This window comes from Lithobates pipiens, unplaced genomic scaffold, assembly GCF_037356315.1.
Source record: "Lithobates pipiens isolate NorthernLeopardFrog02 unplaced genomic scaffold, aLitPip1_a1.2 Scaffold_18, whole genome shotgun sequence".
Classification (NCBI taxonomy): Eukaryota; Metazoa; Chordata; class Amphibia; order Anura; family Ranidae; genus Lithobates; species Lithobates pipiens.
In genome coordinates, this window is record NW_027507758.1 from 50,170,249 (window position 1) to 50,183,912 (window position 13,664).

The following is a 13,664-nucleotide window of genomic DNA, read 5'->3' on the forward strand; positions in this document are numbered from 1 at the left end:
CGCAATCTTAACTAATGGAAACAGGCAGTGGAGCCTTGCGATTTCACTGCCCATTTCCTACTGCGCATGCACGAGTCGCGCGGTGCTTTGTGAATGGCCCTGTTGTTTTCTGGCACACACAAGTCCTAGAAGGCGATGTGGCAGCTCACCGACATGGAGGAAGCGCCGTGGAATAGGAAGAGGCAGATTAGGAAGACTGCTTAGCAACAAGGGTTTCTGGTAAGTAAAAATTATTATTTTTTTTATATTTTTTTGAGAATGTTAATGTTATTTTTTATTTTAGGGTGGCTCTCCGCTTTAATTCCAGCTGTATATACAGTATAGAGTACATCAAAAGCTGTCTGTTCACTTTATGTCTCCCGTATTATTATCTCTGTGAGTTCACATTAAGCAATGTTCTCCAGTAATTGGCAGACAGGAGTTGTAGAAATAAGTAGAGCTCATTATCTGGATTCCAGACCACTTTGGGGTCAATAAGAAGAGGAATCCACTTATCATGGTGTGCCGGTGTCAGGCTTTACCAGGCACTGGATTTATTTTAGAATGAGGTGCCGGATATCTTATCCAACAGGCAGCCATGACCTCCCAGCATGCTCCACAGTTAGACGCTTGTCCGAATTATTCTAACACATATGTCATTGATTTACAGCAGCTGTGCTCCTCCAGTACTTGATTCCCACTGAGGTCTATGGTAGGTGTGTTGCGCCGATGACATAAGTGTCTCTGGGTTTCACGTTTCGCGTTATGAATGCCGCTGTAAAAAGGGTAAATTTGAACCAGGCCGTGGCCCTGGCATAACCTGACTGAAGTGAATGAGAACTGGAAAATCACTAGAAAGTAGCAATATCCTGAACAAACATCTTACATATTATGAGCGCAATCCTTTCGCTACGGTTTCTTAATTAAAAATCAACTCCAGCCCAAAAAATGTATTGTTTTAGCTTTGGAGAGATCGGAATTACCAGCTTTCTTTGGGTTTTTAATGGTGTCTGTGCTCCCTCAAGAGAGATTTCCACTTATTTCCTGTCCTAGGGATCCCAACACTCAGGAAATGACTGAGACAGGAAGTGAGGCTCGATTCACATCTATGCATGTTGCTTTTGAGCGTTTCTGCAGTGGTTTTTGCTGTGCTTTCTGCATTTTTGTAACCGCATATTTGCTGCAATTTTTCCATTATTTGCGTTTTGCTATTTGATTATGTGTTTTTTTTATATTCAATGTATATTCAATGTATATAGCTGGTTGCTAAGGAGCAGGTCAGGAAGCTAGCCACCGCATCCTTAACAACCGATGAGTCATCAGCTGTCAGCGGGCTTCCCCTGAATGTAAAAAAAAAGAAATAGCTGGCTGAAATAATTCACGAAAAAAATAGTGTGGAGTCCCCCCCAAAGATCATACCAGACAGATTTGGAGGGGACACCCCCATGCTAAAATAAAAAAAAAATCCATACCAGACCCTTATCTGAGCATACAGCCCAGTAGGTCATGAAATGGAGGGGACGAGCGAGTGCCGCCCTCCTCAACCATACCAGGCCGCATGCCCTCAATATGGGGGTGGGGGTGGGTGCTGTGCTTCCCCCCCCCCCCTCCACTCCAAAGCACCTTCCGTCCATGTTAACGGGGACAAGGGCCTCTTCCCGACAACTCTGGCTGATGGTTGTCCGGGTGTGCAGGCGGGGGGCTTATCGGAATCTGGAAGCCCTCCCTTAACAAGGGGACTCCCAGATCCCGCCCACCCCATGTGAATGGGTATCAGTACATCGTATCCCTACCCATTCACCAAAAAACTGTGAAACGTCAAAAAAAAAAAGAGCCGGTTTTTGACAAGTCCTTTATTTAAAAAATAGCATTGAGCCGTCTTCTCCCGCCGCCGTATACTCTCTGTGCTGTTTTCTCACGCGCTACTGTCTTCTTCCTCACTGCTGGTTACCCGCTAAAAACAAAATTCCACTCTTGTCTGAAAGGGTGTTTTGCTTCGTTGTGACGTCCGCTGCTGTCTGACATCTCTAATATAGCCATGGGTGTGGCCATCCGGTGACATCAACTGGAGAGCCTGCCCCTTGTGACATCACAGAAAGAAGACAGCGGTGCGGGAGAAGACAGCTCTGGGAGAAGATTACTTGGGGAGAAGACAGCACCAGGAGAGACGGTGGCGGGAGAAGATGGTGGTGGGAGAGACATGGGTGGAAGAAGATGGCTCAGAGCGTTTTTTTTTAATAAAGAATTTGCCAAATACCGGCTCTTGTTTTTTTTTACATTTCTTTGCTTTTTTGGTGAATAGGTAGGGGTACAATGTACCCGATACCCATTCACAAAAGGGGGGTCTCCTTGTTTAAGGGGGTTTCCAGATTCTGAGTTCCCCACCTGCAGACCCTGACAACCACTGGCCAGGATTGTTGGGAAGAGACCCTTGTCCCCATCAACATGGGGGCAAGGTGGTTTGGGGTAGGGGGTGCAGAGCCCCCCTGTCCCAAAGCACCCACCCCCCCATGTTGTTGGCATGCAGCTTGGTATGGTTCAGGGGGGGGGGCCCTTGCTCGTCCCCTCCCTTTCCTGACCTACTGGGCTGCATGCTCGGATAAGGGTCTGGTACGGATTTTGGGGGGGAACCCCATACCTTTTATTTTTATTTTGACGTGGGGTTGTCACCTCCTAATCCATACCAGACCAAAGGTATGGTCTTTTTTTTACATTCTGACTCATCGGTTGTTAAGAACGTGGCAGCCGTCTTCCCAGCCCACTCCTTAGCAACCAACGATATACAGTGAATGTAAAAAAAAACAAACAACTAAATTCCCAAAACACAAATCGCGGTAACAACGCAGTACTTGAGTTTTTGATGCGGGTCCATTGAAGTCTATTACATGCAAAACACTGCATTTTGCGAGGAAAAAAGTCCCAGACCCTTTCCAAAAATGCAGAGGCACATTCGCATTGATGTGAACGTGTTCCATAGAAACCCATGTTAAAAAAATAGTCTGCATTTCTGCAAAATGCAAAAAGCATCAAAAAATGCATTAGTGTGAATGGAGCCTAAGGAGGCATCAAGGCAAATAGACTGTGCACTCTGACTGTACAAAGCACTAGAGCAGTGATGGCGAACCTTGGCACCCCAGATGTTTTGGAACTACACTTCCCAACGATGCTCATGCACTCTGCAGTGTAGTTGAGCATCATGGGAAATGTAGTTCCAAAACATTTTGGGTGCCAAGGTTCGCCATCAGTGCTCTAGAGCATGGTAAATGAAGTAAGGGTTCACTTTTAAAAGAATACCCAATCATGTGCAAGGAAGTCAGCAGAACTTGTGCTCATTTAGCTCTGGAGCAACTGCTCATGCAGAGTGCAACTGCACTTTGAAAAGTAAATCCACCCCATGGACTCAAGACAGAGGTTCAAACACTTACTCGCTGTACTATGCATAAAAAGGTTTTATTAGTGTTTTGTTTGTGAGGAGTAATCATCTGAATTGGAGTCAACAGCAATGTCTACTTGCAGACATTTGAAATCGCAGGGCGGAATCCCGGATGATTTTGCCCGCAATCATGTGTGAATGCAGCCTAAGCCCCCCGTTCACACAAGTGTCATTTCTCATGCGATTTGACAGTTCAAAATCACATGACAAGTCACACCTCATTGCCTGCAATAGAACCGTTCAAATTGGCAGGACTCATGTCGCAGCGACTTTGAAAAAGGTTCCTGCAGTACTTTTTTTCCGATTTCACTGCGACTTGCATTGACTTCTGTGAATAAAGATGCAAGCTGCGGTGAAATCAGATGTACATCTCCACTGAAAGCTGCATCAATGTGAACCAGGGCTTCATATCCTTGCCACTATTTCTGATAGCAGCCGTGATGCCTCGTGCTACCGATGTGGTTGGCACTGTACACTGCAATACACAGCCCTGGAGTCCATCATAATGCTTCATTGTTTGTAAAAAGGTAAACTTAGACCCCTTTAAGCTTTAATAATGTTCCTGAGGTTCGAGTTAAAACTGAATGCCAGGAAAACAGCCATATACACCGATGGATTATTTATATGCAAGAAGTTTTACCTGCCAAAGGATTTGTATTTCTGTCCATCCAGTTCTCAGACTTACACAGTTCTGCCACACAGCACAGCTCTGTCTGGCAGAACAGAAGACGTGAATTTCCTTTACTTGCTATTAAAGTGGAAGTCCTGGCTAATACTATCTAAGCTTAAAGCGGGATTCCACTGCCGTTTTTTTTTTTTTTTACCTATGTCACTGCTGGGCGATTCCTACCGGGTCTTTGCAGCCACAATCGGCGTCTTTTTAACCCCCGGCGTGACGATTTCATTGCTAAGGAAAACTTTTAAAAAAGCAGTCCGGCGGTTTCCATTTTCACTGTGGGCGTTTGAAGCCCACAGGCATTTACTTCCTGGATGCGATGACACTGAGCTCCCAGCATCCACTGCTCCATCTCGCACATGCTCATTGAGTGTCCTCTTTGTTTTCCTTCCTTTTGTCTCCTATGCTATAGTGGTAATGGCTGATAGAGCTGCCTGCCCACTTTCAAAATGGCAATTTCGGCTTGACTGTGTCCCCCATGGATTCCTGGGAAATGGCTAAAAAAGTTCCCAGGGACCATTGTGAAGCCGATAAACACGCCTACTCCCACGGGAGGAGAGCCCGGAAGTCGGCATAAACATTAAAAATAAAAGGTAAATACTGCATATTATTTTATTTCAATGGTCATAACTGCATCTATGTTCCAAAGCCATTTGAATAAGACGAACTTGCAATTTTCTGTACAAAACCACTTTAAACCTTCTCCCTCCCCCATTGTAAGCCCTATAGTAACCATCCTACAAAGGAACGATATGTATACTTATGTAGCGGCGGCTCCTAAAGAGGAAGCGCTATGCGTTTTTCAACGTTAAAGTTATGCCTGAACTACAGTTTGGTTTGGATACAATTGTCTAAATTTAGATTTCAGCATCAGTCTGACTGGACTGTGAGATGTTCATCCTGGCCACAGGGGGCACTGTCTCTTCTGGCAGGCATGGAACTATGGTCTGGTCAGGTGCTTAAGTTACTCTCTCTCGGAGCCCGCCCAGTGGGAGTGGCGCTCTCGCTGTGCTTTCTGGGAGAGGGTATTTAAGATGCGGACGTCATGTGGTTTGGGGTTCCTGTCCAGAATGATGTACTGACTTCATGGACCTGGTCCTCCTGACCAGCCCCCAGGAAGGCTATGGCCTGGGGTGCGGATCCACCCGATTTTGATGTCTCTGGGCCGGCTGGCCCGAGGCAAGGAAACTGAGGTGGTTGGGTGCCGTCTCCGGTTTGGGAGAGACCCAGTGACTTCAAGCATTCCAGGGGAGGACTCTTCAGAAGAAGACCACGTACGGCTATTCTCTGGATGCAGTCAAAGTAAGCAAGTTCTTCAACATTTTGACTTTGACACTAAGAGTATCTGAACTTCCTTTCCAACCCTCTGATCCCATTTTAAGAGACTGTTCATTGTCTACGTTTGCAAAAAAAATCCATTCAAGTGGATCTGTTGTCAGTCTCAAGTTACTGGGCCATTTAACACGGGACACCCCTAGATGTGAAACGAGGAGAACAGAAGGTAACGGTAATCCCAAATCTAACCAGCAGCTCCTACGGGGTTAGTGCTACACTTACATAAATTAAGGGCGATGCAATCCAGTTATGTGATCTCCCCAGCGGAAGAGGAAAGAGCAGCGACAACAGCTACAGTGCCTGAGCAGTGACATTCAAAGACTTACTATGGGGCATCCGTTAAAGCTGTTCCTTCGCACCCCTGAAGCCAGCGCTGGGAGCCGATCATGTGGCTGGACCCGAGAACCCTCAGAATAGGTAATAAACACATTTTTCCCTTACAGGGTAGTTAGTATGGGCCTTAGAGTGGGGGTGGGAGCAGGTTAAAGCTTAGATAAAATTAGCCCTTCCAGAAACAAAAACACCTCATCAGTGCCACCTATAAATGCAGCCTCATCAGTGCACATCAGTGCCACCTATAAATGCAGCCTCATCAGTGCACATCAGTGCCGCTTCATTAGTGCCCATTAGTGCAGTCTTATCAGCGCACATTAGTGCCACCTATCAGTGCCAATCAGTGCCACCTATGAATGAAGTCTCATCAGTGCAGCCTCATCGGTGTCCATTGGTGCAGCTTCATCAGCGTACATCAGTGCCACTTATCAGTGCCCATCAGTGCCGCCTATCAGTGTCCATCAGTGCCTGCCCATCAGTGCCACCTCATCAGCGCACATTAGTGCCGCCTATCAGTGACTATCAATGCCTCCTCATCAGTGCATATCAGTGAAGAAGAAAAAATACTTATTTGCAAAATTTTAAAACAGAGACTAAGAAAAATATTTTTTTATATTTTTGTTTATTCTTAAGTTTGTTTAGCAAAAAATAAAAACCCAGTGGTGCATAAATACAGCCAAAAGAAAGCTCTATGGCCCCTTTCACACAGGGCGGATCTGCTCAGATGACTCCGCTAGCTCAGCAGGAGATCGATCCGTTGATGACAGGTCCTTCTCCACTCACTCTGCAGGGATGGACCTGTCTGAGCCCCACTGATCTCTATGGGAAGATCGCCTGAAAACAGACAGAATATCCGTTTTCATCCACTCCGATCCGATCCGCTGGACGGATGGTGAACATATCGAGATCCGTCTGTTTTGAGCGGATCTTGTCGGATCGGATGGATTAGCTTGCCCATACAAGTCAATGGGTGGCCCGCTCGGATCCACCTGAAAAATGGACAGGCGGATCCGAGCGGGTCTATCGTGTGAAAGGGGCCTATCTGTCTCAAAAGAAGGATAAGAATTTCATATGGGTACAGTGTAGCATGACCACGCAACTGTCATTCAAAGAGGGACAGCACTGAAAAATGAAAAGTGGCCTGGGCAGAAAGGGAGTGAAAGTGCCCAGCATTGAAGTGGCTAAGGAACACCTACCAACACCTACCCGGGTTCTAAAGGAACCCTGGTTGACAATGGCTAATTAATAGCCTTTGGCTCCTCAAGAAGGTCAAATAAAGTCAAAGGTCCATAACCATCGTAACTGTATACATTGGATAATAGGGGAAGTGCCCCCATAGATATTCACAAAACCATAAGAGCATCTGTCCCAGCATAATAGTCTGTCCCAGCATGGTTCTTCATAATATCATGGCTGATCTACACAGCCCTAGATTGAATGACACATAGGGGTGGTGTCAGAGTGGCTTGACAGCAAGGCAACTGGCATCTTCAGACGTTAACAATAATAGCTTGGAAGTTTCTCTCATGGTAGGGTGACAAAAGTTTTTCAAAAGTTTGCTATTTTTGAGGCATATAGGGAAAATAGTTACATTGCCATGCTATTAAGATTGCTCTAAATGACCCATTTCTGACTTATTTTATCTCTCTGTGACAGTGTTTTCATATTTTGCCTCCATAAAAACCCTCATAATTCATCTCATTATTTATTCCATAAAAACATAAGTGTAATGAAAAATATTGCCAAAGTTTTCACCTTAAATAATTTGATAGCTTCTGTCTGCAGTGCTTCTGACGGTAATGTAGTAAGAGGGGATGTTATGGCTTCTTTACTGTGACATAATGCTGGATGTCTCCAAATCTGGGTACCTACATAAGGAAATAATAGTTTACATGAGGAATGGAATTCATAGCTGATCTTGGGGTAGACAGGAGAAAATTCATGGGATGAAACTAATTCAAAAAAGGTTGACTCAATGTAGAAAAGAGCAAGAAACCAAGCATTCAGTACTGAAACACTAAAAGCCCTCTGTCAGGATTTGTACTACCAACATAACTGGTACAGTCCCTATTGGTAAGGATTTTCCCTTCCTTGTGACATCTAAGGGTCTAACCCACCACTATTCAACCAAAAATGTTCCTTTTATGGTAACAAGGAGAAATATCTCAAACAGGGTCAACAGGGATATATATAACTGAACAAACCTTGGCTTGTGTTGGGTGTTTCTTGGTTAAGAAGTTGCACTTACAGGAAATCAGACAGTGATAGACTTACGGGTGTACAACAAGGTGGACCCAACCCAAAGTTGGGGAAGAAAGGACAAATGAAGATGCTGCAGGACCCTACACAGAAGAATCAATTGGCAATAGGTGGGCTTATGATGAGGAGGATCTCAGGGGGTATTTCGGCATTCTCAGTTGGTCTCTCTCCTCCAATGCTGGGTTGGGATAATTCTGCTATGCACACTGAGGATACCTTCATGCCTGCCAATGTCTATAAGGACACTTATTGAAGTGTCCATTTCCTAACTCTCGTGTTAGTGCAACTTGTTCTCTTCTAAATGCCCCACTCAAAACATAATAGAGGAAGCAGATTTGTACTACCAACTTTGCAGTTCCACTGCTATGTACTCTGTTGCAACTGGTGCAAAATACCCAGTGGTTCTTGGTTTGGGGAAGTATGTGACCTCAATTCCTGGGTCTGTACACATGACAAAGGGTGAAGTCAGCACTCCTTCTAGGCTCAGGGGCATTTTGATAAAGGTAAAGATTTCTACATTTATATATCTGGAACTTTAAAAAATATTGCAGATTAGTACTTCAGCAGTGGAAGCAAAAACAAACAAAAAAAACCCTTTTGTGTTTAGGTGTTCCAAAAGGCAAAAAAAATAGGGGAAAAAAAGGGAAGCGCAAATCATAGTGCAATAAGAATGTAGATCAGAAAGTGTGTGCCTATGGTGTGCTAGACAGAAGGAGCTGAGTGCACCTACACCATGAAAGGCTGTGTGCATTGGAGGTCCACCGGAGGGTGGGCAGATGCACAAGAGAAAGGACGCATTCAGGAAGAGCTTAGTGGGTTACCATGGGACGTGTTTTGAGGATATACCCCCCTTTCTCAAGCATCTGGGGGAAATTTCAGATGGAGGATGATGAGGTGGAATCCTGGGGTCTTATGGGCATGCTGACAAGTGCAGGGCATGTGAGTGCATGCAAGTGTGTTTTTACTTGTACTTTTTTTCAAAGAACCTTATTGCGCTACGATTTGCACTTCCCTTGTTTTTTGTTTTTCATGTACTTCAGTAGTGACATACTAAGGTGTGATGTCTTTAAAAAATTGACTTCAATGCTTACAGGAGTCGCCATCCAGACTTAGCAGTTTGCACACCAACTTCTCAAACTCTGTGCCAACACTTGCTCCCATCACTCCAGCTGCCATGGTTAAGTGATAGTGCCAGGTATCCTAAAAAAACACCACAAAAACAATTATAACCCATACTAAACTAATTTCATAGGTATAACATAATATTAATATTTCGGTACACTTGTGCCACACATTATCATGTTAAATGTTATCTGTATATATAATTAGCAAACATTAGAGTCCACCTTTCAGGTTGCAATACACCATTTGGCAGAAAAGGTAATACTCTGAAAAAGCTTATGATGTGCAGCAACAATTAGGCCACCTAGTCCAACCTGTGTATGAAAGCATAAGAGCCAGGTTGTTTGCATTTTCAGACTCAGACTTTGGATAGATACATTGAAAAACAAAAAAACAATCTAGGCCCTTGGTACCCATGCTCTTACCTTCTCATGTTTGGATCCGATAAGAAGGTATGTGGGGTCCTGCTCTTTGGGGTGGATAACAATGGTGTAATGGGTAGACAATAGACTGCGTCCGTTGGTTTCATAGTCCTCATCAGAATCGCAGGTTCGATCTACTTCTTCTACTGTAGCTTCCCAGAGCTTGATTTGCCCCAGTGGAAACTGAATGAAATATCATAATTTATTTACAAAATCTATATGCTAGTCATCAATGTAGCACATTAAGGGCCGGTTCACACAGCGAGGCGCGGCGAGGCGTCTCCGACTTACCTCGCCGCGACCTGCGGGGAGCTCAGCGGCGACTTGCAGAGGACTTCTGTATAGAAGTCAATGCAAGTCGCCCCCGAAGTCGCCCCGAAGTAGTACAGGAACCTTTTTTCTGAGTCGGAGCGACTCGAGTCGCTCCTCTCAGAACGGTTCCATAGTACTGAATGGGGGCGACTTGCGGGAGCGAGGCGAGGCGAGCCGTGTCGCCTCGCCTCGCCTCGCTGTGTGAACCGGCCCTTAGTATGTAGGACAACCATCCACGTCCTGTGACTTAACTGTACCAACCAGTTCCTTTTAATGGATCTTGTGCTAGAGGGTAAATTATTTCAAAGATGTAGGAAGCCTCCCAGGGCAAGGAATGAAGTATTACACCCTATTCTTCTACCCCCCCCCCCCCCCAGGCTTAATGAGCAATTAACCCTTTCAGTGTGTGGAGGGGGGCACGCACTGCAAGGGTAGTTTTTTGTTCAAGCCCGGCGTTGGGCTGTAGCATGTGACATAATACGCATAAACATACATGCGCTAACGCACTGCAAGAATGTAAATGGGCCATTATTGTTGAGATCATACATATCAGGTAAGTTGGTGGTAAATGCTTTTAAAGAACAAGTTCACTTTAAAAAAATAAAGTAAAACATTTATTTACTTATTCTTTATTTTTTTAGGAGCCTGGAAAGCATTGCACCAGCGATCAGAAGATTATTCATGCCATGCAGGTCTCCTGCAGAATGTCAGTGTGAGCTGCCTGCCCCTAACATCATACAGCCAGGCAGCTCACACTGACAGGGAACTACCTCAACAGACGCAAAGATGACATGGCTTATACACTGAGCAAAATTATAAATCCAACACTTTTGTGTTTGCCCCTATTTATCATGAGCTGAACTAAAATTTTCAACTTTTTCTATGTAGGTAAAAGGCCTATTTCTCTCAAATATTGTTCACAAATCTGTCTAAATCTGTGTTAGTGAGCACTTCTCCTTTGCCGAGATAATACATCCACCTCACAGGTGTGGCATATCAAGATGCTAATTAGACAGCATGATTATTGCACAGATGTGCCTTAGGCTGGCCACAATAAAAGGCCACTCGAAAATGTGCAGTTTTATCACACAGCACAATGCCACAAATGTCGCAAGTTTTGAGGGAGCGTGCAATTGGCATGTTGACTGCAGGAATGTCCACCAGAGCTATTGCCCTTGAATTGAACATTCATTTCTCTATCATAAGACATCTCAAAAGGCATTTCAGAGAATTTGGCAGTACATCCAACCGGCCTCACAACCTCAGACCACATGTAACCACACCAGCCCAGGACCTCCACATCCAGCATCTTCACCTCCAAGATCGCCTCAGACCAGCCACCCGGACAGCTGCTGCAACAATCAGTTTTCATAACCAAAGAATTTCTGCACAAACTGTCAGAAACCATCTCAGGGAAGCTCATCTGCATGCTTGTTGTCCTCAGCGGGGTCTCGACCTGCCTGCAGTTTGTCACCATCGTCATCGGGGTCTCGACCTGACTGCAGTTCGTTGTCGTAACCGACTTGAATGGGCAAATGCTCACATTCGATGGGGTCTGGCCCTTTGGAGAGGTGTTCTCTTCACAGATGAATCCTGGTTTTCACTGAACAGGGCAGATGGCAGACAGCGTGTATGGCATCATGTGGGTGAGCGGTTTGCTGATGTCAACATTGTGGATTGAGTGGCCCATGTTGGCGGTGGGGGTATGGTATAGGCAGGCCTATGCTATGGACAATTTGGACAAGGAACACAAGTGCATTTTATTGATGGCATTTTGAATGCACAGAGATACCGTGATGAGATCCTGAGACCCATTGTTGTGCCATTCATCCACGACCATCACCTCATGTTGCAGCATGATAATGCACAGCCCTATGTTGCAAGGATCTGTACACAATTCCTGGAAGCTGAAAACATCCCAGTTCTTGCATGGCCAGCATATTCACCGGGCATGTCACCCATTGAACATATTTGGGATGCTTTGGATCGGCGTATACGACAGTGTGTTCCAGTTCCTGCCAATATCCAGCAACTTCACACAGCCATTGAAGAGGATTGGACCAACATTCCACAGGCCACAATCAACAACCTGACCAACTGTATGCAAAGGACATGTGCTGCATTGTGTGAGGCAAATGGTGGTCACACCAGATACTGACTGTCCCCCCCCCCCCCAATACAGTAAAACTACACATTTTAGAGTGGACTTTTATTGTGGCCAGCCTAAGGCACACCTGTGCAACAATCATGCTGTCTAATCAGCATCTTGATATGCCACACCTGTGAGGTGGATGGATTATCTCGGCAAAGGAGAAGTGCTCACCAACACAGATTTAGACAGATTTGTGAACAATATTTGAGAGAAATAGGCCTTTTGTATACATAGAAAAAGTCATGGATCTTTGAGTTCAGCTCATGATAAATAGGGGCAAACACAAAAGTGCTGCGTTTATAGATTTGTTCAGTGTAGTTCATTCGCACACATCTCTGTGAATAAATGATGTGGTCCTGTGGGCGGAGCCCGCACGGTCATGCTGTTTTCAAAAAGAGACAGCTAGTACAGGGAATTTCTCCCCGCGCTGCTGCCACAGGGAGGGGAGGGAAAGGAGAGCGACTGTAGCAGTGGGAACATGTTACATGTTCCACATTAAAAACGTGACGTTCCGAAAGGTGAGCTTATCCTTTAGGCCTGGTTCACATATGTGCAGCCACGGGTTCATTTCTGGGATCTGATGCAGTTCTGTTCACCGGGTTCATTTGTGATTTAGGTCCAAATTTGTGCCTGAATTCGCACCTGAACCAGACCCAAAGATGTACAGGACCCTTCTGCAATCTGGACCTGTTTGAAACCTTCTCATTGGGAAACCCGTATCCAATTCCAAAATTGTAAGCTCCGCTTATCAGCCACCCCCCCCTTTCCAGTGCCACATTTGGCACCTTGCACAGGTACCTTTGACAGGTACCCACTCCCACTTCTTTGATGTCACTATGGCGATATCACTTACCAGGCCATTCAGAAAGCGCAGGCACTTTGCACATGCGCAGTAGGGAGACAGCTGTACAGGCTTCACTGCTGGGTTCCCTCACTACGAATGGAGAGCGCAGCACCCAAGAGCCAATGGAAACATCGGCTGGGGTGCCGACATTGCTGGATTCCAGGACAGGTAAGTGTCCTAATATTAAAAGACAGCAGCTACAGTAAGTGTTTGCTGGGGGGGGGGCCGGGGGGCAAACTTCTTTAAGGTTTTCAATAAATAAATGCTGTATTAACCAATTTGATCTTGGCTTTTCATGGGCATTGTGGATTAATCCTTTTAAAACTCCAGTTTTCCACTGCTCTTACCTTTTCTTCTTGACTACGAAAATAATATAATGTTTTTCCAACCAACGTGCACCAAACTCTCTTAGAGTATCCATGTTTGACCTGTAAAATTTAAAAAGCAACATATTTTACCAATGCCAGATTACCAAAAAGGCAGAGCAAGAACTGGCCTGTGGCCCCCATGCCATTTTAACAGCCCCATAACAACGGATCAAAATAATATTGATTTGATCTTGAAAGAAAATTGCAATGATGCTTTCTTAAATTGTTTACAAAAGATAAAAAAAAATTAATCAACTCAAAGAAAAGAAAACTTTACATTAAAGACTAAAGACATCAGGTTCACTTTACAGTTTGTCTCCTAAAAAGCTCATCTTCTTTGAGCTGTCAGTTGGTAAAACAATTTGGTGTAACCTACATACGTGTACTGTACAATAGGGATGGTATCTCCACCTTACAGCCAAAGTACAC

General features: G+C 44.9%; 1 protein-coding gene across 1 annotated transcript in view; it reads right to left on the minus strand.

Annotated features, from left to right (window-relative positions):
- PLEKHH2 (pleckstrin homology, MyTH4 and FERM domain containing H2) overlaps window positions 1–13,664 on the minus strand; it is a 232,244-nt gene that overhangs the window by 50,499 nt on the left and 168,081 nt on the right. The window contains exons 16-19 of the mRNA XM_077485672.1: window positions 13,215–13,295; window positions 9,563–9,742; window positions 9,107–9,215; window positions 7,512–7,624 (exon numbers count right to left, since the gene is read on the minus strand). Coding sequence (XP_077341798.1) covers window positions 7,512–7,624; window positions 9,107–9,215; window positions 9,563–9,742; window positions 13,215–13,295 — 483 coding nt within the window. The remainder of the gene's footprint in view (window positions 1–7,511; window positions 7,625–9,106; window positions 9,216–9,562; window positions 9,743–13,214; window positions 13,296–13,664) is intronic.